This window comes from Onychostoma macrolepis, chromosome 11 (genome assembly GCF_012432095.1).
Source record: "Onychostoma macrolepis isolate SWU-2019 chromosome 11, ASM1243209v1, whole genome shotgun sequence".
NCBI classification, from domain to species: domain Eukaryota; kingdom Metazoa; phylum Chordata; class Actinopteri; order Cypriniformes; family Cyprinidae; genus Onychostoma; species Onychostoma macrolepis.
Window position 1 is genome coordinate 21,032,125 of NC_081165.1, and position 26,306 is coordinate 21,058,430.

The 26,306-nt window shown below is 35.6% G+C and overlaps 1 protein-coding gene across 7 annotated transcripts in view; it reads right to left on the reverse strand.

Moving 5' to 3' along the window:
* The window catches only part of magi1b (membrane associated guanylate kinase, WW and PDZ domain containing 1b), a 132,695-nt gene that overhangs the window by 27,379 nt on the left and 79,010 nt on the right, over positions 1-26,306 (reverse strand). For 5 of the 7 annotated variants that reach the window (XM_058791341.1, XM_058791343.1, XM_058791340.1 and 2 more), the window contains 10 exons: positions 19,658-19,777; positions 17,998-18,204; positions 15,487-15,703; positions 13,988-14,070; positions 13,214-13,249; positions 9,447-9,504; positions 8,584-8,687; positions 7,462-7,578; positions 5,640-5,825; positions 4,907-5,542 (listed from right to left, as the gene is read on the reverse strand). In XM_058791341.1, coding sequence (XP_058647324.1) covers positions 4,907-5,542; positions 5,640-5,825; positions 7,462-7,578; positions 8,584-8,687; positions 9,447-9,504; positions 13,214-13,249; positions 13,988-14,070; positions 15,487-15,703; positions 17,998-18,204; positions 19,658-19,777 — 1,764 coding nt within the window. The remainder of the gene's footprint in view (positions 1-4,906; positions 5,543-5,639; positions 5,826-7,461; positions 7,579-8,583; positions 8,688-9,446; positions 9,505-13,213; positions 13,250-13,987; positions 14,071-15,486; positions 15,704-17,997; positions 18,205-19,657; positions 19,778-26,306) is intronic. The other 2 variants (XM_058791342.1, XM_058791344.1) reach the window with 2 other exon arrangements.

A 26,306-nucleotide genomic window follows, 5' to 3' on the forward strand; every position in this document is an offset into this window, starting at 1 on the left:
CATTATCTAAAAACAGATTTTTCACCAAAAACCTCTTGATGTAATACAGAGCCAGGCCACCACTTCTTTTTGGACCACTGAGTATTTGTCTGCAACTCCATTCATTTTTGCTGCTGGACAATTCAGCAAAAATTAATGCAAAAAGTGCAAAAAACCTCGCTCCAAACATTAAATCAAGTTAGTTTCGTACACATCACTAATCATAGTTGTTTATCTTCTCCTAGCTGTGTTTGTCCAGCCAGAAATGAAAAACTAGACAGCAATGCTGTTTCATCCTTAAAAGACCAGCTTAGATGAACTTCCCTGCTGGTTTAAGGGCCGTTCACACCAAGAACAGTAATGATACTACTAATGTTTGATAATCTTTATAATTCTTTGACAATAGGAACGTCCACACCACACAACAATAATAACATGAAGAAACAACATAGTCTGAATCACTTTCAAACCTTTTTTTTTTTTTTTTGGATGAATGATAAAAACATTGACAGCTAATCAGAATTCTCCTGTCTTTAACGAGATGAAGCATTTAAAGTGGTAGACGACATAACCTCAGACTGCGGATTTAATAAACAGAACATTATCATCCGTTGGTGTGGATGTCAATAAAGTTATCATTATGCTGATGAGCTTCACTTTATGATAATGACAGAAACAAGAAATGCTTTCTGACAATTCTACTATGAATTGAGTGATTAAGAGTGTATGTATTAATATTCACTGGGAATATTTGCAGTGACTTTAAAATCTTTGAATTTAGAGACTTTATATGGTAAAATACAATTTGTGTGAACATATTCACACACACAAAAAAAAAAAACACTTCGTACATAGACATAAACTCGAATTTGCTTTGCCCAGTGACAACTAACTACTTAAGGACAAGACAAAATCTATTTCTCCCAAAGAAGTCTACAATATCTGCGAGAAGTTATTCATTAGCATTCCCCTCATCTTAATCACAGTCAGAGAGAACAACAGCCCGACAAATGTGTGTTTCGCTCTTGGAGCGAATAGTTTAACGTTTTATGATTTGTTTTGTGTTTTCATTTCCCTCTTGGTGGGAATAAGCCTTAACACACTTATTTGGATGCTTGGAGTAGCAGCTAATGAGACCAGACTAGCCGATGCCTGAGTAGAAGCCGGTTTCATATTTGCTGGGGAAATCGAGATGTGTGCTGTCAGTGCTGATTGATGACTCATAAAGGGAGCGGATCAGATAGTTGTATGCACCTTTTCATTTCATCACACGATCCATAGCCAGAGCATACCCATACCCTTACTCTCTTTCTCAAACCAGCAGATTCTGATAAACACCAGCAGGAGGAATTGCAATGAGGCTAGAAATGGCCTTCTACATGTCACAGCACTAGCGATTCCACCCGGACAAAAATACATAAACATACACACTTCGGGGAGACAGAATGGACCTTAGGGCCACTGACTCAAAGCCATGATGCATTCAGCTCGCAAACACACATTGTTTTGAACTGATTACCCCGGGCATAACAGATGCATAAATCTACTTTATACTGAGCATTTGCAAGCGTGACATTTAGACCTGAACAGTTGAGAAACGTCTAGAGGAAAAAACTGACAGCGGTCAAGCCTCATGGGAGAAAAAAAGTCAACGATGGCAGCCCAACATTGGAAACCACAGGTTTGGTTTTATGCTCTGTCAAGCATCACATAAGATCATAATTAATGCTTGTTTTTTGAAGTAATATTTTCTTGGTTCAGTTCAGTTTGCTGGGTTCTAAAATGACTAAAAATTATGATTTAAATAGTTTCCAGATGAAATAATACAAAATCTTTAACAAAAGAATTAAGTGCTTTTATAAAATTACAAGTTTCACATTTAGGCCTTAAAATACTTAAAAATTAGCCCCATTCACTTTCATTGCAAGAGTCTCAAAATAACCTCCTAATTGTCATTTTTTCAAATATTTATAACTTTATACATATTTATGTGGTAAATTATCGAATTATTTAAAAATAAATCAAATTAATTAAAATTATTTAAACATTCACTTACTTTTGTGGTAATCAACACTATGCCGTGAAGGCTGTTGAATGAGTTTAACCTGCATTTAATCCAAAATAGTTCTTTAAGGAAAACCACAGTGTTACAGTGCAGCAGCCTGGTTTTAATGTGCAAGTAAAATGTTCAAAGAATGATGTACCAATAATAAAGCTTTAAGACCACCAACCAAACCTGCTGGACCAGAGGCACAAAAACGGACACGAGCTAAAATGAAGATCAAGTGAAGCAAAACCATCTATAGCATCTAGATCTATATAAGAGTCAATTATCCAGAAAACCAGCAGAGCCACAGTGCATTTCCTACAATGAGAAATGTGTTTTAATAGGCCGAACATGCTGCAGTTTCAACATGTGAGTATTTGTGTGTATATGTGTATATATGAGTTTAAAGAAATGAAGAGACATAAATCATGTTTCTACCCATTAGCTTTTTCTTCGGACTCTACTCTAATTGGTAGGCCAGCGATGGGTGACTGTTGATGAAAAGGAATGGTGTGGGTGTGTGTGTGTGTGTGTGTCTGTCTCTGCTTATTTGTGTGTGGTGGGATTTGCTGCATGACATCAAGGCCAGCAATTAAAGGTAAGATGTGAGCACAGAGAATACTTAAAACATCCCATACACATTTTAGAGACATTAGAGAACATCTCTGGCGTGAACTTGGATTACTTCAATGACAATTAAAAAGGTTTTGACATAAATGATTTTATCTTTTACCTTGAAGCCCACATATAATGTTAGTAAAGGTATTTTAGTATTAAATTATCACTACCCACCCTCTCTCTGACTTATATATATATATACAGTATATATATATATATATATATATATATATATATATATATATATATATATATATATATATATATATATATATATATATATGTATGAAATTGTAATATATATTATTTTTATTTTATTTTATTATTACTTTTTATGTTTACATCTGAACTACAGCAGAAAAATATCTCTCGTTATACTTTAAAAATGAATCGGAATAGTGTAAGCCACATGGATATAAAACAGACCATTTCTGTCCTGCTATCTTATTCTGTGTAATTCATAAATTACACTACAAGTTATGTGACGTCAGTTCAGTAGGCCGTCAAATCCTGGAGGACAATTTGGCTTAACCGAAATAGCAAGGCGGCAGCTCTATTGATGAGCCATAAAAGATATAAGCACTGCACACACTTTTGTTTACATGCTGGTAACTGTCCCAAATGACAAATGGGGATGTTTTAATACAACAGGCTCTGGCCTTGCAATTGGCATGCGGCAATTTCCTGGCCCTGTTAAAAGCACTTACACAAGACAGATAAAAGCGCTTTCAATTCATCAAATTAATAATCCGAGTGCCAGGCTCTGACTGAATGCTCTGAGAACAGGGAAAACAGGATTTTAAAGTTCTGAAAGACCTGGGGATTTGTGTGCGCAAAACTCTTGGAGTAATTCTCTCAAACTGCAACTTTCTATGAGACGTAACTTATTTCTTTAACAGTCAGATGCTGGTATTCAGTGTTTTCTCTCATTTTACACACACACACACACACACACACACACACACGTCTCTCCTTTCTGCTTAGTCTGTCTCTCGGTTTCTTTCACTCTCTTTTGCCGTCTGTAAGGATTTCCACCAATAGCAGGTAACCATGACATTCCCATCTCAGCTTCCTCCCCCAAAATTCAAGACAAATAGAGAAAGCTGTGTGGCGGTATCGGATGAGGGTTAACAGACAGCTGATTTTGGCAAGCCTCAAGGGAAAAGAAGAAGTCAGAGACTTCATATTCATGATCAGCATAGACCTCTCACCTGAGACTGTCTTTGTCTGGACAATTTCCTGTCATTCTCTTTTCATCTGCAGTGCATGAGCTCTCATTCAGGAACTCATTCTTCCTTGTATGTATTGTATTTTATGTATACTTCCTTCTCTACCCTTGAGTAGCATAATTTTTAAAAATCTGCATAAAGTCAGGTCCATATTGCAGGACCCTGTTCTCATTCCCATGCACAAGAAAACAACAGCAGAGTCAGAAAAAGTGAGAAAGCATCCCACTTAAACAGGAGCGGTTAACCAGATATTGTTATTTTATGTGAGGTTTAGAAGTTGGACAATCTAAAATAGGGAGATTTGAGATTTGTTTGATAGGGATGCATAATATACACTAATGTTCAAAAGTTTGGGGTTAGTAAGATTTTAAGTATTTAATACTTTTAATCAGCAAAAATGCATTACATTGATCAAACGTGACAGTAAGACATTTACGATGTTACAAAAGATTTATTTTCAAAAAATGCTGTTCTTCTGAATCTGTTTTCAACATTGATAATATTTCTGATGGATCATGTGACACTGAAGACTGAATTAATGGTTGCTGAAAATTCAGAATTGCCATCACAGGAATAAACTAAATGTTATAATTTTTTAATATATTAAAATGGAAAACAGTTATTTTAAACAGTAATATTATTCACAATATTACTCTTTTTACTGTATTTTTGATCAAATACATGCATTCTTGGTGAACATAAGAGAATAATATTTTTTTTAAATCTTCTCAACCCCACAATCTATTTAGAGAAAATAGTACTGATTTTTTATTTTGACTACTTACCATAATATCATATACCATATATATATATAGATATCTATATATACCATGTCAGCCATAATATAAAAATAATTCTTGCTTAATGGCATCTCTCAGAATTTTTATATCTGTGCAGTCTAATGATGCCATAAACCCTGTAAACTTTGACTAATAGAGCTTAGAGAGTTTTTCACTTGCAAGAGCCTGTTGTGGAAGCATTCTTTTCTCGCTTTTTTATAACATTTAAAATCATAATTTCCTTGTGAGCTCACCTCTTTGCACCAGCATGGTCACCTCACTGCCTTTGGGGCACTTGCTGAGCAGATCGACCACCTGATTGTGTGTCAGGTTCTGCACGTTCCTCTTGTTAACCTCCATGATGATGTCTCCCTCCCTCAAGCCTCTGCATCGTGGGTAATCCACTATCTGCTTCACTCGCTGGCCTCCCCCAGACGGGCTGTCTGCTATTGTGAAGCCAAATCCTTTGTCGCCCTTCTCCATGTGAACAGTAATGAGCTCGGGCTGGGTTGCGATCGAAGACGCCAACGTCACCACGTCGCTGGGATAACCGTGAGAGCCATTGGAAGCCACCTCTGCTGAAGGGCTGTGGGGGCGAGGTGGGTCACTGGAGCCATTCAAACTGCCACCGCCACCTGTAGTTTCACTCCCGTGGCTTGATGGAGAGTCGTAGCTTTCTTTTCCATTGACGATGATGGGTTCCTTGTCCAGAATGGCCACAGAAGTCACCAGGCTGGTATTGGGGTCATCAGGGTCAAAGGGTAAGGGGTAGCCACGGCAAAGTTCAAGGTCCACCATAGAGCCGATAGGGATGGACTGGAATATCTTCACAACCTGGGCATGTGTGTAACCCAACACGCAAGTGTCGTTCACACTCACGATAACGTCACCTGTGGGAACAAAACAAAACAGGTGTTGGCCCAAGAACAAAGACTACAGCTCAAAGATGTGTTATGAGACCACAGTTTTCACAGTCCACAGTCGTACCTGTTTCCATTTTTCCATCCAGAGCGGCTGGTCCATCAAGCACCAGACTCTTAATCTGCAGGAACTCGTCTGGTTCGTCTCCTCCTACCACGGTGAAGCCAAACCCACGCCTACTCTTCTTCAGCTTGGTGTTAATGAATGTTCCCTTCAGTTCTGCAGGGTTCCTTGTGAAAAATGGCTTCCCTCCTGCAGTAAGAAAAGCATTGCACTATTTGTGAGCTATGGGAATATGTGAAAGTAAATCTGTTGGCCCCTCTATGTGAGATGGTTATGGATACCTCTGTGTATTACAACACAGCAAATCTTGAGAACATTTTGAGTTTCAAAAGCTGTACAACAAAGTTAACTTTACCGACCAAAGTGTAATTAAATTGCCTTGACAAAAGCAGCATATTTTGTTTATGTCTGCTTGTCTGTCTGTCTGTCTCCCCATATACCAACTAACTGACTGTCTATCTGTCTGTAAATGTCTGTCTGATAACTACTAACTATTTGACTGTCGGTAAACTAACTACTAAATAACTAACTTATCTATCTGTCTGTCTGTCTATCTGTCTATCTATCTGTCTATCTATCTATCTATCTACGTCTAGTGTCTAACTTTAATCTATAACTTTAATGTCATGTCAACATCCAGGTTGAACATTCCTTAGCATTGCTATCAGAAATGAAACTACACAGTGTGTACTTCTGAGAATTTTGTGAAATAACTGTATTGTGCATTATCATAGTTGTACAGCAAAATGGCAAAATGAATGTTAGTAGATGCATCAGCTGGAAATCAGTCCTAGGTCAGAGCAAAACTGCTGTTAGTACAAGATACAAGTTAGAATGAAAGGAGAGAATGGAGAAGCGAACACAGACGAAGAATGTGATTGGCTAGATAAATGACGTATGATCTGTTCATCATGGTCTGTTATGACAGAAGGATCAGAGAAAACTGCAGAGATACCCTAAGGAGAGAGACGCACTGTACACTGAATGCAAATGACTGGACATGATAAAGATATATATGTATGAAAGAGGGAAAACATGACAGACAGAGAAACAGAGCTGTCCGTAACGGAATAAAATCTAAATGCACACATATACACAAAAGGAATATACAATGGGGTCCAAAAGTCTGAGACCACTAGTGGAGATGTGTATATTTCTATTTTCTAATTTAATACAAATTTTTCGTTACAGATTATATTGTGACCATACCAAATTTGAACAGAAATAATGAATTAGAACAGAAATAATGAATTCCTGAATTGAATCCCAGACTTTCTATATGGACCTATTATAAGGCCATTGTATTTATATAAATATTTATTATTATATAATTATAAATTTTGGTCCAAGGTCAATTTTTTTCTAACATACTCATATTCTTTAGAGCATAAGCCTTGTCTGAATTTTCATGCGTCGAATCAATACTGATACAATCTTTCGAAACAACAGCATTTCTCTTCACTAATTCAACACATGCTTGACATTGACCATAATGCATCTTTTGTATCTAACATTATAGAAAGCCACCACAGAAATTGAAGGAATGCCCACATGAAGACACCAGTAGAGAAATGGCAAATGGTGGTTCAATGCATTATCTTTCCCAAAAAAAAAAAAAAAAATAGAGTTTTCTAAATCTTTAAATAAGCAGCTTATCTTTGAGTGTTCAAACAACACAGGGACGGAAGAGACAGAGAGCTGAGGGAAGGAAGACTTGGAAAAAGTGAACAGGAGTGAGTGAATAGTGAATGTCCACAGAGGAATACGCCACGCACGGGTGTGTATGTGGTTGTGTTACAAACAAAAAAAAGGAGGCAGCACATACGTTTAGCCCCCAGTTGGGATGCTAGTGGAGGGGCGGTGCCGGGTTCTCTGTAAGTCTCTTGGTGGTTAGCAGCATAGCTCGCTAGCGGTGCTCCTGTCGAATGCTCCTCTATCCATTCTGAAAGAGTGAAGGGTGCACTTCCTTTTTTGTGTGTCTCTCAAGCCAGTCGCATTTCCTGTCTATTCAAACTAATACTGAGGCTGTGCAGCTGCCAGCTTTACACCTTCAGAGCCCCCATGGTGCCCTAACTTCCTCTAGGTGTAAAACTTGCATATTGTCAGTACTGTATCACAATCAGTGGCAGAATATGAGATACTTTTGAACTTGAGGGAGAAGATATTAAGTAATCAAGAAAGCAATATTCAGCTGAGTTGGCTGGGAACAAGATCAAGGACATGTCCCAGCATGGCAACCTGCATTTCAGTAGAACTTTCTAGACCATTTATAGAATGAGTAGCCTTTAACATGAGCTCATAATTCATTTTCTTGAGGGTAAAGTTCCAAACTTGTATGATATCAGTTTATTAGCATAGTTTTGGCATAGGAGATTCTTTCTCTCTTCTGGAACAACACGAGTTTCTTTTGAGAAATGGTGACAGAATTATTGCGTGAATTATTCTTTTCAAAAAAGTAAATGAAGTTGATGAGCTAATTTTGACTTTAAAGGCTACTTTTTTATATTTAATATTAACATTAAGGAAGTAAAATGGATTGAAAAAAGCATTTCATGTTGACATTAATAATGGATTCTCCTTGTTATTAACTAAGAATAAAATGAAAAAACAGGTTTAACAAAAACCACAAACTAGCCTAAAACATTATCATTTATCCATTAAAATGCAAGTCTTGTGTACCGAAATAAAAATAACACCTGTATCCACTTGATGTTCTTCTCTTTTTGTTTAAACATTGATGAAAAAACCTAAAGCACTGTTTTCAGCAGTAATGAATCAGTGAAATAGCAAAATTAAATAAATTAAAAACTTAAGCCATGAAAAGATTAACTGTAATCCCACCATTGCAAAACCAAAGCTGCAACAAAACTCTAAATGACAAACATGGATAAGATCAGAAACGTATAAGAAAAGAAAGAAATGGTGGCATGTTGGGCCTGAAACGAACCTTGGATATACCGCTCACCTTCAGCGGGCTGAGACTGCTCCAGTTGCTTCTTTCTTTTAGCCTCCAGAATTGGGTTTTCATACTGCGTCTTCCTGTTAATATGGCTGGGAGGTGGAGAAAAGGGAGAGAGTGAGAAAGAGAGAGAGAGAGGTGATAAAGATGAGTGAGCAGAGGACACAGTCAATAACAGAACCAGAGGGAGAAACAGGAAATAGAATGAGAGGGCAAGTAAAGGTTGAGCATAAGGAGAGCAGGTAAGCGGATGAGAAATAAAGTGAATTAATTCAGAGAAAAGGCAATAACAGAGGCTTAAACTATGGCTGAAAGCCTCTGCATTCATTTAAAATTCATTTAAACTGAGGGGGGAAAAAGTGTGCTATTCTCTCTCATCTTATGCGCTTAAAAGCAAAATCTCTCCACCAGACTACACAAGCTCAATAAACACAGATCAAAAGCCAAAAATAAAACTCCATCACCACATTTACCAAAAAATACAGATCGCACCCAGATGCGATCCAGGCCACTTTCCAAACGGCCTGCGCAATTTACTAGGCAAATACTGCTCAAAACGTACGTAAACATCTCCAAAGACAAAAACCGGAAGGCTTCCTGCCTCTGAGGTATTGCTTTGAAACAACATCAAAACATATGAATGCATTCATATTTATGCGCTACAAACCCAAGGGTCCCTCAGAAGGGGAGGGAAAGAGAGAGAACAAGATTTCAAAATGGTAACACTAAGAAAGGGTGCGTACAGCCGAAACAGAACAGACCCGATCAAAAAGATGGCGCTTGCTTCTTTCATGTTTCAGGATGATGTTATATTAAAGATGATTTGAAGGTAATATTGATGAGTCACTTACTCAACATAATACACCCCGTACACTGGATCATCAATCTTCTCCCAGCCTGTGGGCAGCTCTGGAAAAGAAGCAAAACACAAGACATTTTCAGCTCATTAGAACTAATTTAATGAGTCTTTTATCAAGTCCTTTGTAAAATGATGTCTTGATTTTTCAACCAATTAAAATTCAAGAGGTTTGAACCTAATAAGCTAGACGTTTTAAAACTATAATGACCATTTCGAGCAGATTATATAATTATCATGCAAACTGCATCATTTATCTTTTTTTAAAAAACATTTATATAACTGCGCTGCAGAATGCTTGATTCTAATTGCTTGCCAGATGTTCTAAGGTGTTGGTTATTGTCATTATCACTTTACTAAATCACTGACTTATTTCTATGATGTCAAAGAGATGTGTATAGTCTACCACAGGGAAAAAAGAAAACAAAAAAAGAAAACACTATTTTTTTTTCTTGCATGAAGAACAGAATAAAAAAAAAACATAGCCTACTGTTAAAGTGCACTGTAAAAAAAAAAAAAAAACTTAAAATTAAGGCAATCAGCTTCAGCAGAATTTTGAGTTTTCTCAACTTGTTGTTTTAAGTTTATACAATTCAAAAATCTCCTACAAAAATAAGTTGAGAAAATCCAAAAATCTGCTGAAGCTGGTTGCCTTAATTTTAAGTTGGCTCAACTTTTTTTTCTTTTTTTTACAGTGTGGTTTTGAGTCTGTAAAAGAGCACTGAGTGACTCATTCGAACTAGCAATGACAGCTAGATGCTGAATCAGAGTTCTACACACAGAAGCGTTAAAGAATTAAAACAAGATAAACATGTACACGAGGTAACCATGATATAAAGTAGAATAATTGATAAATACAACTCAGACTTTCATGAAAATGTAATGTAAACTCTTCAAGGAATATCCGAGGAATTCCATATTAATTGAGATATCTGACTAGAGATACAGAAAATGCTAGTATAAAGTTTGTGTACTGTCATTTGTCTCCAAAGACATAGCTCTCTGATATTTACATAAACAGCTGATATGTTCCCTGGCATTTCCAAATCTTTTGACCTGGCAAACAACAAAAATACGAACTGCACAGAATATTTCAGGCAAAGGTTGACAAGTGTGCAAAAACAACAGAAGATTCTCAGAGATTTGATTGCGAAACTGTTAAGGCAAAAAGATACACAACATGTCTTCTCTAGAATAATAGAATAATCATGAAAAGGCTCAGCCGCTTTTTGACATTGAAATGTGCTTTCATGCATATGAAAATACTGCTTTCTTTACCATGGCAATGCCTGAAATGTCGTAGCGCCCGGGACACAGAGCTGTTGTATTAGCATAGTGCCTGCAGCACACAGGAAATTCATCACAACACCTCCCATAAAGAAAACTTGCCAGTGCCAGTTTCTAGTTGGCCAATGAAAGCAGCACACATTTCAATTTTTTTTGTGAAAGCAAGAACTAATTATCTCTCCCGAGCAGCAATAGCACATACGGCCTACTCCTGTACTGTTCTAATGAATCTATAAATGCCAACCAACAATAATTACTAACAAATAACGATCTACTCGTGAACGATTCTCTCAGCAGCCTCTGTCTCAAACATCTTCACACTTCCTGATTTTTCCTGAGTTTAACATAATTAATCGACGGGTGTTTTTGTCAAATGAAATTCACACCGTAGGATTTGTGCAAATGTGTAATAGACAAGCTGTTGCTAAATCATTGCTGTACATGATAAAGTTTAAGTGTGTAATTTTTTAGATGTTAAAATAATTGGCTGGGGAAAAAAATAAATGTCTAAAAATCACTATAGCCATTTAATTTACCCAAAAGTGTAAACACTCTAATTTTGTAAAACCTTCAAAACATTAGTGGCATCCCAGAAGATACAGTATACATTATGCATTATGTATTTATCATCAAGCATTGGAGTCAGAATTATCTGGAAAGCTCAAGTGCACTTTTTGTTTTTGAAATCCTCAGTAACTCAATACCAGAATCACATACTACAAAATGGCTTAGAACAGTGCATACTTAGAAAAGGATGTGAATTTGGGCATACCTATTGATCTGTCAGCAACACATCACATAGCAACACAGGATCAACCAATGGCATGGGTTTGGGGGCGGGATTAAGTGTTTGTCTGACCAATAGCAGCAAGGGGGAATTTTTGGGGAAACCTGTTTAAACAATTATTATTTTTGCAACTAGTAACACATTACAATAAGATCCCATTACTTTATGATAGTTAATGCATTAACTAACATTACACTGTAAAAGAATTGTCAAATCACTGGCAGCAGCGGCTGCCAAACAAAAAACATAAGATTAAAGTAAAATATCTTAATTCAAACAGGGAAAAATCCATAAAATAACCGTTTTAAAGTGTAAAAAAAAACATGGTCAAATGGCTGGCAGCTATAGCTGCCAAACAAAAACCGTAAAATTAAACTAAAATATCTTAATTCAAACAAGGGAAAGAATTGTAAAATAACTATTTTCCTCTAAAACCTTTAATAAATATTTCTGTAAAATTATTGACATATATATTACTATAATTTTATGGTTTTTGACAGTATTTCTGGGATTTATTTTTACAGTGTAGCAAAAAAAAGAGCAATACATTTGTTTATTAATCTAATAAAACAGTTCATTGTTTGTTCATGTTAGCTCAGCTCCATTAAATATTATTAGCAAATAACCTTTAATTTGATTTGAATAGTGAATTATTGTTGAAATTAACCATTTTTCATTGTTACCTGTTCACATTAACTAATGTCAACAAATAGAACCTTAATGTTATAATTTTTTGTAGTTTCTTTTTAAAAATAATTCATGTAAAGAATTCGCATCATGAAATTTCACCCAACAATATATTACAATTTATAAATTATTCATTGGTATATATATATTTTTTTTTGTGAAGAAGAGAGCGTAACTGCCTACCAAAAGCAACTGCTAGCCAGTACGTCCTGTCCTTCCCCCACATCATTACTGCGACTCTACGGACAAATTGGCCATTAATCTGTTTGCTTCCCTCTCTACAGGATCAAGTCTCTACCATGCGACCGGATACTCTCGTACCTACTGCCCACATCCCGCAGTCACGGCATCTATTTAATGGCTCCGATTTCTCAAATCAATAGCTATTGACTGTGCTCTTCCAATCAGCCCCGGACACAAACACAGGGCTTCTCAAGGCCACTGCCTGCATCACCTAAACCGTTACTAATGATGAATCACCCCTTCAATTACAAAGGCACATTGAACAGCAGAGAGAGAGAGCCCTGCGTGTTGATATAGTGTGCTTTGACGATGGTAAAACTGATTAAAGCAACAAATTATTCAATGATATGACTGTCACTGTTAGCTCGACATAATAGTTCTCATGAGCTATTTGCATGCATAATGAAAACGGAACCACTCCCAGCTACAGGAATCCTGAGTTAAACTGCAAACGCTTCAGTGGTAGAAATAGAAACAATGAATATTTTATATCATGCAGTGCCAATGACAACACAAATGAACCTTGTTTGAAAGTAATGAAATGTGTTTTACAGTCATTCCAGGCAGTGCAGGTGCACCGTGGGCAGATGTTACCCTTTGCACTGATCTGGGATCAATGTGAGGTGGGTTTTCATAATAATGTTCAGGATTTGAGAGAAAACATCTGGTCCCAAAGCAGCACAGACGGATCGATTTACCCAAAAAAACATGCAGGTTGTGTCTCTACGGGTTTGTTTCTCTGTGGAATAGTGGCCTACCTAGCTCATTGTCCAGTTCCTCTGTATGTACCCCTTCTTCTCAAGAGGGAGCAAAAGGGGAGCAGGTGTGCACAAAGTGGGGCGAGAAAAAGAGAGGAAGGGTGTCAGAGAGGCAGAGAGGGTTAGTTGATAAAAAAAAAAAAAGCAAAATTACAGCTCAAAGCTTTATAATTATGCCACCATATTATATACACAATAGAATTTTTTTTTAATGCAAATCATAAAATGTAAAATTTGTGGCATTTATTAATAGCAAAATGATCTGGATTGTGGCTGAGTTAATACAGGATTACTGCATGAGATTTGAGCAACTAAAATCATATTCTGCATAATCATAAAACTACTCTGGAAATCATTCCAGGTTCCACTGCACAGGAAAATTGGAGGTTCAAAGGAGCTATTTGTTTTTGTGTGAGGAGATTCAATATAATCCAGACCCTCCTTATAGCATTATAGCAGCTGCCTTAGTCATTTTGTCACAGGGTATGAGATTGGCTGTTATAGCTATGGCAGCTCAAGAGCGCCATCTACAGGCTATCGTGAGATTACAATGGAAGATGTGAGGGCTTGAGCATGAATGCTTATGTACAGGTCTGAAGCTGTATTTCCTATGGTGACACAGATATTATTTCAAATTTTAGATTTACAACACTAAAAGCTTATGTATGCACAACATCACAAAAGCAGTCGCAAATAAGCATTATGAATGCATGTCACCATGAAACTGATATTTGCACAAGCAAACCAGATAAAAACTCAACCACATGTCCATACCATCATCTTCACATTCCTCCAGGGGTTTCTGAGGTTTGTCCAGGCATCGGGGATCTATCCAGGATGTTGTCTTTGTGTTGTGGCTAAGAATAGATGCAGAACACAGACAGTGAGGCATTGTTCTAAAGATGCCTGCAGAACAACATCCTGTGGCTTTTTTCTGCATCCTAGCAGGCAGGAAAATGTATACTAAAGATACCACAATGTTTGATACTTCCTGTCTTGATATCTGAAAAACTGGCAGTAGCAATATATAAACTTAAAATAAGAAACACAAAACTACTGTAACCTCAGGTATTTTTAGTGCAATCTGTATGTACATAAAAATATCTCAACATTCAAACAAATGTGACCCCGGACCACAAAACCAGTCACAAGTCGCACAGGTATATTTGTAGCAATAGCCAACAATACATTGTATGGGTCAAAATTATCGATTTTTCTTTTATACCAAAAATCATTAGGATATTAAGTAAACATCATGTCTCATGAAGATATTTTGTAAGTTTCATACCATAAATATATCAAAACTTTAAATAGATCAAATAGTTCTTTCTCGGCCAAATATTGTCCTATCCTAACAAACCATACATCAATTGAAAGCTTATTTATTAAGCTTTCAGATGCTGTATAAATCTCAATTTCAAAAAATTGACCCTTAAGACTGGTTTTGTGGTCCAGGGTCACAAATGATCTTAGAAACATAGCGCTAGTGCTTCCAAGAATGAGAGGAATTTTGGACAATCGTGTAAAATGTATGCATTTCATTGCATTAAATTTGAAAGATCAAACCAAGTTGCTTCTTCAAACAAATGATCTTAGAACTTTTCTTAAATCTAATGTCACTTCTGTATGGAGTCCCAAATGTGACACCCATTTGAGAAATTAAAAATAAATAAATAAATAAACATGTTTGACACCAACAAGCAATCATAAACAACTTAAATATATTAAAGCTTAAATATTAATATTACTGATATTAAATATTAAAAATAAACAAACAATGAATTCACAACTTAAATAACAATAAACAAACAACAGATAAATAATAACAATATTGTATTTTTATGACCAATTATTAACAGAAATTATGACAAAAATGAAAATACAGCTTTGTAAGAATGAAGTGACTGATTTATGCATTTTCAACTTTTTAAAAAACATTTTATTGATCTGTTGCCCCATAATTGATTATCAAGTTCTCAATTATTTTTTTTTATTATCTGTTGCCCTATTTTCAGTTTCTATACATCTGACCATATTTGCAATTACTTTAATACAATAAATTGAATTAGTTTAATTAAAAAACAAAATTGACTTTACACGTTTATTTAATTCGTAAGTATGAAATATAAAAACAAAATTGCTGCTTGGTTTGATATTTTGCATTATTTATGCAGACATTCATGTATTTTTCAAGTCTGCAGAGTCCAAAAACTTTTTGTGGTCACAGTAAATATCCATCTAATAAAAGTATAAAGACAGCAGTTGGTTCTTACTCTATAAAGTAGACCTCTCCGTTCTCAGTGTAGGCCATCTCCCAGTTTTCGGGCAGAGGCCCCAGAGGGTCCTCTTCCGTGGGATAGCCGGGGTGTGTGTGTGTATTCTGAGAGCTCTCCGTGGTTGACGCCGAGGTGTTGTTGAGCCCGTAGGGTTGAACGTGGTCGCGGGCGAAGGGCCGCACGGAGGGATGGTCGTCCGGTTCACTTGAGTCTCCTGCATGCACACAAATACAGACCCTCTCAGTTCAACATAAGTCTCTGAATAAGTACTGCATTCTAAATGACTGTGGCAATGCACTTTTGCTACCACTCATGGTTTGGAAAGTGGCACCAGGCCCACTTCCTGTAAACTCTGGAGTGATCAAACACCATTCACACTCTACTATACACAAATACGCATACCGACACCTGGCTGTCTGACACTTTCCCACCCACACCAAAAAATGAAATCGCCAACATCCCCTCAAATAAATAAGAGTGTAAACAGTTAACACTTAACCTTCTTGAAGAGGTGAGGAATCTAAACAAATCGACTCTCAACTACATTGCATGGCACGCCTGCCTGAATTAGCGGCTTTAAAACAAACCACTCTGCCAAATGAAAGGCGTGAACCTGTATGAATAGGACAGCTTATTGCCTTTTCTAAATCAAGGGCCCTAGAATTAACTTGGATATTGAAAATAACACGCAATATAAAAAAACAATTATAATACAGTCAAATATGCTCTTGAAGTAAAATACGCAATTACAGTCCTGAGTATAGATTGAAAAAAATATCAGTGCTTACAGAAACGAGCTTGTGTAATCAGGAGCAGGCATTTACTGCTATTTACACAAGTTGTCAGACGAAACTGTCTGCTGTTGATGCCTAGTAATAGTAATAGTCTCAAATGCGTCTCTACTGTTTAAATGTTTGAGGTCAGTAAGAATTTTTTTATTTTTATTATTAAATTCATACTTTTATTCAGCAAGAGTGCATTCAACTGATCAAAAGTGACAGTAAAGACATTTATAACTACATAAAATCTATTTAAAATAAATGCTTTGCTCATGTACTTTCCAAAATCCTGGATAAAATTGCTTCACATCCACAAAAATATTAAGCAGCAACTGTTTTCAACATTGATAATAATATGAATATGTTTCTTGAGCAGCAAATCAGCATATTCGAATGATTTCTGAAGGTTCATGTGACATTCGGTGTCACATGATCCTTCAGAAATAATTCTAAAGAAGTAATGATGCTGAAAATTCAGCTTTGCCATCACAGGAATAAATTATATTTTAAAATATATTCAAAATAGATTTTAAAAAATCGTTAATTTAACTGCAAGCATATTTAACAATATTACTGATTTGAATGTATTTTTGATCAAATAAATAGTGAGCATTAAACACTTCTTTTAAAAAATTTGAACGATAGTGTACACATATGTGACCCTGGACCACAAAACCAGTCTTAAGTCGCTGGGGTATATCTGTAGCAATAGCCAAAAATACATTGTATGGGTCAAAATTATCAATTTTTCTTTTATGCCAAAAATCATTAGGATATTAAGTAAAGAACATGTTTCATGAAGATATTTTGTAAATTTCTTACCGTAAATATATCAAAACTTCATTTTTGAGTAGTAATATGCATTGCTAAGAACTTCATTTGGACAACTTTAAAGGCGATTTTCTCAATATTTAGATTTTTTTGCAACCTCAGATTCCAGATTTTCAAATAGTTGTATCTCAGCCAAATATAAATCTCAATTTAAAAAAATGACACTTACGACTGGTTTTGTGGTCCAGGGTCACATATACATAATTCACTGTCAGTGTGTTACTTCATATATCTCAAAAAACATCTGCACAAAAAGCACTGCTTCCAAATATAATCCTACTTTCTAATCACACAGCAGACATGCCATCTAGAATGCTCAATGTTACTGTAGTTTTTATTAATTAAACCTTAGATGTGTACCTACTCAGATGGGGAAAATGTCCCTTGTTTTAGCATAACGATTGAATGGCATGTGAACAGGCGGTGCGCTTCATTGTTGTCCAGAAGACAATGTGCACATTTACATTGATCTTTTGCTATCTCTGAATATGAACTGAATAGAATCGCATCACGAAACTGTTGACTCCTGTAATTAGTGCTGATTCAGATCTCAGATGATGTCAATACCTCTCATCGACCAGCAGCTATCTCACACGGCAGTCTATTTCATAGACAGACGTCCTCTAAGAACACCACAAAATGCAACCCATCCAATACTCTGATACAGAGTGTAAAAGTTGGTAGAGCATAACTGTCAGATCAATAAATAAAGACAAGGAGAGTCCATCTTGGTGTTTTCGAACACTAACAAAACCCTTCTACCACAGCCAGATGGCGCTCTTTTCCCCTTCCTCCCTGAATCGTAATGGCGAAGGAAGAGGAAAGCAACAAAGAGACATCACTCATCCCTTCTCCCATGTGCCAGACACAAATGCAAACAAATCGGCTCGCTGCTGACCTGTGAAGCTACTGTTCATTTCAGGAACCTCATCATCATCCTCAGTCTCTGTAGGCACTATTCCAGCATTTTGCATCTCATTGTAGGACTTGGTTCGGCGTGGGGTCGACTGCTGGGAACCAGGAAGGCTGTCTTGCAGAGCATCGCCAGTAATCACTTTCCCACTAGGGGGCTGGCTGGGCGGCTTGGGTGTTCCATAATAGTTACCTAGGCAACAAGAGGATATTACCAGCATTCAGAACAGGAGGGTTAAAGGAAATGCAAAACATGATGATGTGGGGTTTTGAAAATGCTCTATTATGAAAATGACTGCTTGTCTTCGTGAAGTTTGTGCGAGGGAGATAATGGTATCAGTTTTGGCTGGACAATCGGGCGGTAATGAGCACATACAGCGGACGGAACTGTCTGTCTGAAAGAAAAGCACTTCACATCATTAAATCAGAGTAATACATTTAGAGTTCAGCCACGCCAGGCCGAGTGATAAACCTTAATATTAATAAAGAGATTCATTTTGACGAAACACAACAGCAGGATGGAGTAAAAATAAAGATGTCAAGATTCATTTGTTAGGTATCTAATGATTAAACACTCATTTTTAATGTTTTTTATGTGAATTTTTTTAAGCAATTATAATAAAAATATTAGATGATAAATAAACCAGCAAATAAATAAATAAAGTTTAACTAATAAAAAGTTAAGTTCTAAGAAAGATTTAGAATAAAAAAAAATTGAATATATATAAGAATTAAGGTTATGCACTATTTCTAGGTTAGGTCGCTTATTAAATAAGTACATTTATGACATTGATAATCTGAAAATATGGGATTAAAAATGTTGAAATAAATAATTATGATTGACCGCATTTGTACCGAACAAATACAGCAGTTTAACCACTGCACTAGTGGAACTTCATTGGAAACTTCCAGTTTTATATATTGTTACTTTTGATAAGAAACAAAGTCCCATCTTTTAAATTATGTCCATTTTATCAGGAAATTCAAACATTAAATGGCGTCTTGATGCTCTTTGATGTGACGCGTCATTTCAAACTGCAGCGTGGAGCGCGAGCATGATCATCCCTTCCTCTTTACTAATAGTTTTAACGTGAAATAAACATGAATGAACATCTCATGCCTCATGCAATCAGCGTTTCAACCGTGGAAAGACATTGATAAACAGCTTGTAAACAAAATGTCATGTAGCATTTCATTTACCTCAAGCAAGTCATTAGTGTCCACAGCTCATTATTTGCCAGAGAAAAGAAACTAGAGAAGAATATTTCGCGAAATATTAAGTTATATACTCATCATATTTTACTTTACCTGTTATAACATCACTATGGTGATGTCTTAATTAGGCTATTTAATTTATGTTTAAATAAATCTGCTGTGAGACAAGTTATGACAGCCACTGTGTAAATGAATATATTTCAACAACAAATAGAAATGTTATAATTTAGAAGTTAATTTAAAAACTGCACTGTTTAAAAACCACTGTTTAATTAAAAAAAAATTATAATAAATAATAATAATAATATATATATATATATATATATATATCTGAAAATAATTTTATTTATTATTATTTAAAAAGTAACGTTGTAAAATATAATGGCCAATCAAAAAGCATGTGTGTTTAAACTCTATAGATTGCAGTTTACCTTCGTAAGATCCGATCTCCAACAGTGTCCCACTCTGTTCAAGCTTCAGAAACTCGTCCACTGACAAGAAATTATAATCTACTCCTGGCACCTCTCCGTCACGAGGGGGGCGGGTTGTACCTGTGACCAGCAAAAAAGAAAAAAGATCCCATAAGATACTGACAACATGAAACTGCTAATTTATGCTTAAAACCACATATACACAATGTCAATGATTACCACCTACATCAGGGCCAACAACAACCACATGCTACAGTCTACAGGCTCCTGGAAGCCAAATGCTGGGTGTGAAATCAGCGTGAGAGAGCTTTGCACAGCTAAAAGTGAAGATGTTGTAACACCTTGATGATAATTGGTTGTAGGAGAGCAAAGTGTGGCTCCAACCCCCACTGTATTGCTCTAACTACATATTAGATTAAAGCAGCTTTAGGGATCAAAGAGTCCATACGGCTGCTCTGCCTCCTCTATCACATTCCCTTACACCCCTTTTAGACCTCGTATTAAAATCCATCTCAGGCGATCCCATCACAAATGGTCAGTACTAAATACGGGTTCAAATACAACGGTAAAAGACCAGCTACTGACCTGTCAATCAACCACGCACTCAACAGTTTTAAATGATAAATGGAACTTTGAAACATGCCAAGATCTTCAAAATATACTGTTTTTGTATTCATGTAGGTTTCATTTGGTTTAAAATCATATGATTTCTACTATACTTCAAAAAATGCTTCAATTTAATGGCTCTAAAAATGTCATGATGTAATCAGCAAATAAAAAGAAATAACATTTTCCGTACACTTGAATACAAGAATTTATACATCTTAAATATAAATATATATTTTATATTATAATATATAAGATATAATATATATAACTTAAATATATATTTAAGATGTGTAAATTCGTAAAGATTTTTTATATTTTTTAAAGAAGTTTCTTCTGCTCATCAAGGCTGTATCTATTTGATCAAAAATACAGAAAATAAACTGTTATTTTGTGAAATATCATTGCAATTTAAAATAACAGTTTTCTGTTTTAATATACTTTCAAATATAATGAATTTCTGTGATCAAATCTGAATTTTCAGCATCATTACTCCAGTCTTCAGTATCACATGATCCTTCAGAAATCATTCTAATATGCTGATTTATAATTAATGTTGGAAACCGTTGTGCTGCTTCATATTTTTTTGGGGGACCTGTGATATTTTTTTTTTTAGGATTCTCTAATTAATAAAAAGTTAAAAAGAACAGCATTTATTTAAAAAAGAAATTTTGTGTTACAATATACAATGCTACAAATGCAAAGTTTAGGGTCAGTACATTTTTTTTTTCTTTCTTTTTTTTTTTTAAAGAAATTAATACTTTTATTCAGGAGGGATGTGTTCAATGAATAAAAAGTCATAGTAAAGACTTATATTGTTAGAAAAGATTTCTATTTTGAACAAATGCTGCTCTTTTTAACTTTGCATTCATCAAAGAATCAAAGAAAAAAGTATCACATGCTCCAAAAAATAATATGAAGCAGCACAACAGTTTCAACACTCATAATAAATCAGCATATCAGAATGATTTCTGAAGGATCATGTGACATTGAAGACTGGAGTAATGATGCTGAAAATTCAGCGCTGCGTCACAGAAATAAAGTATATTTTAAAAGTATATTAAAATAGGAAACCAATATTAGAAATGGCAATAAGATTTCACAATATTACAGTTTTTTCTGTATTTTTGATCGAATAAATACAGCTTTGATGAGCAGAAGAGACTCCCTTAAAAAACATTAAAAATCTTACTGATCCCAAACTTTTGAGCGGCAGTGTATGTATATATATACACAGTGTGTTTGTGTACAACATAATATATATATATATTATTGCAACATGACATTTTACAACCTTATATTTTCATAAGGTCAAATTATCTGGCATTTCAAAAAAGTTTTGGATTTTTTAAATAAAAAATAAAACATTAATAATAAAAGTTTATTAATATTAATACTTAACACAACTTGATATTTTCTTTTAAAGAATTTAATAAAATACATTTTTCTTCAGTATATCAAAACAATTGTATCACCCTGACACTTTTATATATATATATATATATATGCATGTGTGTGTGTGTGTGTGTGTGTGTGTGTGTGTGTGTATATCGCATATAGCAATTTATTCAACATATTTTTTAATAAATTAATAGGCAGTACAAAAAAAAAAAAAAAGAACATGACCCTAATACTAGTAAACAATGCGTCATGTATTTCCTTCTTTTCCTTTCTTTCTCCACACATTCTATTTAAATGAACTCTGATAACCCAAGAGCATGTTTATTTGACACCATGATCGATCATAACATCATCTACGCACACAACACTCGTACAGATGTGAAGTGCATTTGCCCCTTGCGTTGTACCCGTAATCAATATCTCAGCTGTCATAAATCCTGTCTTATCAACACAACTGTATTTATTTGCACTTGGACACTGGGGTCTTCTGCAGCTCTTTGTGATGCTGAAGGTTAAGACGGTGGCCTGGCAGTCACCGCATGTTTCACGCGCTCGTCCCGCTGCGTGCTGTATCTCCCCATCACTTGATGGAGCTGATGAATAGCTGATATAAATAGCACCCCACGATGGGAGATGCTCTTTGGCAGCCATCTTAGTGACACTGGTGATAAATCAAAGATGTGATGATAACTCAGTTTTCTCAACAACCTCACAATGTAATATTCTCTTTGGTTTATAGGCCCTCTCGACAACACAAGCCCCAAAATGGATGCTGTGCAAAGCTTCTGTGTCACTTTTAATAGGACTCAGGTCTTTTTAGCTGTTACACTTGGATGTAAACATCTGTGAAATGTGTTTCTGTTAAGCTTGCGTTTTATAGGAGCACAACAATTCTGAGAAAATTCTTGGGGTTTTTTAACTACTGTTCAAAACATTTGGGGTCAGCAAGATTGTTTTAAAAAGACATACTTTTACAAAGCAAGAATGCATTAAAATTTATCAAAAGTGACAGTAAATACATATTTTATCAAAAAAAAAAATAATGTTTTTAAAAATAAATGCTTTTCTTTTGAATTTTCTATTCATCAAAGAATCCTGAAGAATGTATTATGATTTCTACAACAATATGAAGCAGCACAACTGTTTTCAACATTGATAATAAGAAGAAAGGCTTCTTCCGCAGCAAATCAGCATATTAGAATGATTTCTGGAGGATCCTGTAACACTGAAGACTGGAGTAATGGCTGCTGAAAATTCAGCTTTGCATAACAGGAATAAATTACTAAATAGAAAACAGATAGCTTAAATTGCAAAAATATTTCACAATATTACAGTTTTTACTTTTGATCAAATAAATGCAGCCTTGGTGAATATAAGAGACTTCAAAAACATTTAAAAAAAAAATACCGACTGATGCAAACTTTTGAATGGTAGTGTACTGTATATGTTAATGCTGGCATTGATCTAATAACTCTAATGTTGAAAATTTCAAAATATCTTAATATATACCCTCAACGTGGGCCAAATTGCTCTATATTTCTTGGAAAAAACAATATAATATAGTCCCTTGTCTTCCACAGACAAACAGAAGATGCTATTGGTCAAGCCAGAAGTTGACAACTCGGCCTGCTCAAACAAAAGACAAAGCAACACAGAGATGTGAATCTAATTTTTGAAGACGACAACCAACAAATGGTTTACTTATAGCTTTAGATGCTCAAGAAGCATCACACATCGCTTTTATGTTATGACTCAATGACAGTATCAGTGGTATATTTTTCACCTTCACCTCACTAACTGAATCATGCAATAATGCACCCTAGTTCTGCTCCAATGAACAATAGAAAACAAAGCACTTAGGTACATTTACAGTATACAGTCACCAATGTCACTACTGCAAGTAGAAAAATATATCCACAAATATATAAATAGCATGACTGTCACATGATGATATATTTTCTTGTTGCTAGGGACAACCCTTGAAGGATACAATCCCTGAGAGCCTCATCTATCATTTCTGAGGGGATCAAACCATTTCATATCACACACTATGCCACACAGTGAAAATCGTGTGTAAAACAACAGCCTCAAAAATAAACATTGTGAAGGCAAGCACTTGTATGAACTTTTATATCAGTTATGCAATAGGCTTGCATTTGCTAAATAGCTTTTATTATTATGTATTATATGAACTTTGAGTCACTGATGTATTTTAGCAAATTATTATTTATTTTCAAAGAAGATATTTTGAAGAATGTTGGTAACCAAACATATCATTGACTTCCACTGTGTGAAGAAAACACCTCAAATTGGGGTTTTTGACATTCTGTTTGCTACCTAAGTTCCATGACTTTTCCACAACTTTTTCAGTTATGTGAGAAAACTAGATAAGGACTTTTGATTTGGATCGATTTGCTAATGAATCATTCTAATAAAACTGACAAATTAATAGGAAAAATAAAAATCTACTGTTGTGAAAATCATAATACATTTTTTTTTTCAGGATTCTTAAATGAATAGAAAGTTCAAAAGAGCAGTGATTATTTGTAACAGAAACTTTTGGAAAGACTTTTGAACTGTCTATTGATTTTCAGAAATGTCCATGATTTTCCCTACAACTTATAGCCTATCCATTTCCATGACTTAAAAAACACAATGTAAAATTGCTTGGTATTTACAGCTTTCCCATGACCGTTCAATTCTGAATGACCTTAATTACCCTGGGTGTACATGTGACATAAGCACACTGTGTTTAGCAAGCGTAGATTACGCAACAGAATACAGCACACTTCTCTTTACACATATTTTTTAAACAAAGAAGTCAACATAATCAGTTTTGATTCTGCTGTTAATATACTTATGCTAGAACACTGAAAGCTCACCGGGTGCCCAAGTGCTAAATGGACCAAAGGTGAGGAGCAGCGACAACAAGCATCAAAATCTGCAGCTGTTCGATCCCGGCCTACACACACTCATCAGTTGTGGGTCAGCGACTGCGAACAGAAGGGGTTACCGTCACCAAATGGCATGATCCAGGGCCCAAAAGAGAAACAATTACCTAATGGGGGTTTACAACCCTCTGCTAAATGATAACCCCCTCACTGACACACATGCGTCACAGGCTGTAGCTGCTACCACATTGGCTGCTCGCCGTATTTCCAAGCAGTGAAGTGTATGTGTATGTGTATGTGTATGTGTGGCTGGAGACATTCTCTCTCCGGAAAAGAACAGTGGAGCTTCACAATGAATCAGCATCAGGAGTTCCCACAGTGCAGCCTGGGTACATGCAACACGTCCACACATACGCAAACTCTCACACACTCAAATATAACTTCAAATTATATTGGTATATTATACGTAATGTGGACAGTGCTTTTAATGGAAGTCATCTTCCATCTCGGAGTAAAAAAAAAAAAGTAGTAATTGTGAATTTATATGGAAGCTTGTTTCCACCAAAGGACAAAAAAAGTAAATAAGTAACTGTGACTGTGACAACTCTGATTATATATCTCACAATTCTGACTCATAATTCAAAATAGTGAGATTTGAACTCACTTAAATTTAGGATTGAGAGTTATAAACTCAGAACTGTGAATTACGTCTTGCAGTTCTTGATTTGGTTACACTTTATTTTGATAGTCCACTTTAGACATTCTACTAACTATAAGTAACTTTGTAACTACATGCCAACTAATTCTCATTAATTTGCAACCACATGTCTACTAACTCTCAGAGTAGACTGTTAGGTTAGGTTTAGGGTTAGTAGAATAAGCTGACATATACTGGCAAAGTTTCTCATAGTCAGTATGTTGAGGACCCATCAAAATAAAGTGTTAGAAGATATTAAGCAGACAGTCTACTAATATTCTAATGACTGCTAGTTGACATGTAGTTGCAAAGTTACATACTGTTAGTAGAATGTATAAAGTGGACTATTGAAATAAAGTGTTACCCTTGACTGTTTTCTCGGAATTGCAAGATGTTTATAATTTGCAATCGCAAGATACAGACTTGTACTTCTAAGAAGAAATGTCCAAATTGTGAGACATAAACTTGCGATTTGTGATAAAAAGTCAGAACTGTTAAAGGTGCGATAGAATGGAAAACTGTTTTTACCTTGGCATAGTTGAATAATAAGAGTTCTGTACATGGAAATGACATATCGTGAGCCTCAACCACCATTGTTTCCTCCTTCTTATGTAAATCTCGTGAATAAAAAAGACCACTGAAAAATAGGCGAATCAGAACATAACACCGACTGTGACATAACAGTCGGGATCACTAATAGTTACACCCCCAACATTTGCATATACCCACCCATGTTCTAGGCCAGCCGCCAGCCGAATCATCAGAAGTTCTGCAGGTATTGTGAAGAAACAAGCGAGAACAACAGCGAAAATGGCAGATCATGGAAATAAATGTTATGTTCCAGGCTGTGCAGGGGATGTGAAGTGCAGGGATGTGTTGGTGTCTGTATTCAGAAAGGCACGGAAAGCAAATAACGCGTTCTAATAAAATAACGTGAGCAACTAAAGGGACATGGTTAGCTCCTTGCTAGCAGTAGCCTGTTACATTACAGTACATAAGATTTCACTTACCACATAAACAGAGTAAGGAGAGATGACTGAGGATGATGGCGAAT